General features: G+C 70.9%; 1 protein-coding gene across 1 annotated transcript in view; it reads right to left on the minus strand.

The window, feature by feature from the left end:
- The window catches only part of CHLRE_03g171751v5 (uncharacterized protein), a 6,623-nt gene that overhangs the window by 1,893 nt on the left and 2,399 nt on the right, over nucleotides 1-2,331 (minus strand). The window contains exons 5-7 of the mRNA XM_043060891.1: nucleotides 1,793-1,998; nucleotides 1,230-1,356; nucleotides 19-955 (exon numbers count right to left, since the gene is read on the minus strand). Coding sequence (XP_042926020.1) covers nucleotides 19-955; nucleotides 1,230-1,356; nucleotides 1,793-1,998 — 1,270 coding nt within the window. The remainder of the gene's footprint in view (nucleotides 1-18; nucleotides 956-1,229; nucleotides 1,357-1,792; nucleotides 1,999-2,331) is intronic.

The following is a 2,331-nucleotide window of genomic DNA, read 5'->3' on the forward strand; positions in this document are numbered from 1 at the left end:
CCAACGGCAGCGCGGCGCCTGCAGCCGCAGCCTCTGGCCCTGCCGCCGTCCCTGTGGGATATGCGGAGGCGTCCCGAGTCGTCGACGGCGGGCTGGCCCCTGGCCCCAGGCCTGCGGCTGCCGGCGGCCGTGGCGGCAGCGGCCGCGGCGCCCCCGGCTCCGGGCTCGGCGACTTTGCGGCCCGGCCGCTGCCCTCCGCCGAGTGCCGCCCGCGCCCTGCCGCCGCCGTCGCTGCCGGCGTTGACAGCTCCGGCCCGCCGTCGGCCTCGCCCGCCCCGCTCAGCTCCCCAGGCCCGCCGAAGACCGACCGCCGCTGCTCTCCGCCGCCGGCGCCTGACAGCTCGCCCGCAGTATAGCTCTCCATGGGGTCAAGCATGCTGGGCGGGTAGCTGGGGTCGCCACCGCCGCCGCCACCACCACCACCGCCGCCGCCTCCCAAATCGCCTGGCCCGGCGCTGCCGGCGTGGTGCAGGCTGTACGGCAGCGTGTACACACTGTCTCCATCGCCGTAGCCGCCCTCCGTCTCGCCCGCCACCGAGCGCGAGTCGTCCATGCCGCCATAGCCGCCGCTCAAGCCACGGTCCAAACTCAACCCCAAACCATTACCCGTGCTGGCGGCGGCTCCGCCGGCTTCCGCGGCGCCTCCGGCGCCGCCTGCGGCGGCTCCGCCGCCGCGCGCCCCCGCGCCGCTGAGGCGCCGCGCGCCTGCGCCCGAGCCCTCGGCTGTAGCTGCCTCGCTCTCCCCTGCCAGGCTGTAGCCGCCGCCAAGCATGCCGCTCGGCAAGCCGCCGCCGCCACCGCCGCCGCCAGCGCCCAGCCCGTACACACTGGGTGTCCAGGGGTCCATAACGCTCACACTGCCGCCGACGGCGACGCTGCTGACGCCGGCGGCGGCGCCGTCGGCGCCCACCGCGGCCGCCTTGCGCGGCTGTCGGCTGGCGGCGCGCCCGCCCACCTGTGAGACGTGACGTGACCCCATGCACATGATTCCCATGCACACGATGAAACGTTTCCTACACCACATGACTCGAGCTGCGACACAGTCACACGTGTAGCGGTGCTGTCACCACCATACCGAGAGCGGCAAGCGCCGTACGGCAGCCGCCCCCCCTTCCCCCCCTTCCGCCCTCCGTGGAGCTCGCACTGCATTTCTGGGTTGCGCGACGACTCGCTGACTATTGAGCCCTATGCCTTTGGGCTCAGGCCAATAACCCCTCCCCTCCCCCCACCTGCGACTGGTCCAGCGCCATGAGCCTCTGCAGCTCCCCCGGCGGCGGCTGTGTGAGTACGGCGATGTGGGAGCGGCCGGTCTGGAACAGCCGCAGCATGTCGTACATGGGCGTGGTGGCGGGCAGCCTGGGGGCAAAGGCACGTGTAAGGGGGGGGGTGCAAAGGTGTTTAGAAAAGCGGTACATGATGCACTGAAGACTGCAGACGAAGTCGTGAGGGGCGTGGGGTAACATTCGTGCTCAGTTTAGGAGCAGCGAAGTTGGCGGGGAGGAGGGCGGGGAGGAGGAGGGCGGGGAGGAGGAGGGCGGGGGGGAGGAGGGTGGGGAGGAGGAGGGTGGGGAGCATGGCTAGATGTGCAGTGTAGTAGGGGCAAGAAAGGGTGGGGGTGTGGGTGTGTGTGTGGGTGGTGGGGAGGACGGGATGTGGGGCACATGGGTGTGAGGTGCGTCAGCAGTGCGGGTACAGCCCTGCACTCCCTCCTCCAACCCCTCCAAACCCACCACCAGTCTTACCCCCACCCCCGGCCTCCACTCCCCAGCCCCACCCCCAGCCGCCCACGCACCTGGGGATGCTCCTCATGCGCAGCATGCCCACCGGCACCGGGCCGCTGCTGCCCAGGCGGTACTGCAGCAGCTCCTTCACCAGCACCAGCCCCACCACCTCCCCGCGGTCGCCCGCCGCGTGCACCGGGATGCGGCTGTGCCCCGACCGCAGCACCGCCAGCAGCGTGGCCTCGTCCAGACGGTCCGAGGCGGACAGCATGAACACCTGAGCCAGGCAGGCAGGCAGGCGGGGGCGGCGTGGGCTGACGTGTCGCATGGCGTATGCCGTATGGTGTACAGCCGCACAGCTGCAGCCAGTATATGTGTGCGTGTGTGTGTATGTGTGTGTGTATGTGTGTGGCGCAACGCATGCCGTGGGCCGCTCCTGCCCAGTGCTCGCGACCTCACGGCGCCCCTGCATCGCGTCGCCGTCTATTACCCCTGCTTGCCCCCGCCCCCGCCCCTCTCATCCCCCCGTTGTCAAAGCATAGGCCACGCTCTCCTCCTTGCTCTTGTGCATTCGGTTCGGTTCAGTGTGGGCTGATACCTGCAGCCCCCT

This window comes from Chlamydomonas reinhardtii, chromosome 3, assembly GCF_000002595.2.
Source record: "Chlamydomonas reinhardtii strain CC-503 cw92 mt+ chromosome 3, whole genome shotgun sequence".
In the NCBI taxonomy this organism is placed as follows: domain Eukaryota; kingdom Viridiplantae; phylum Chlorophyta; class Chlorophyceae; order Chlamydomonadales; family Chlamydomonadaceae; genus Chlamydomonas; species Chlamydomonas reinhardtii.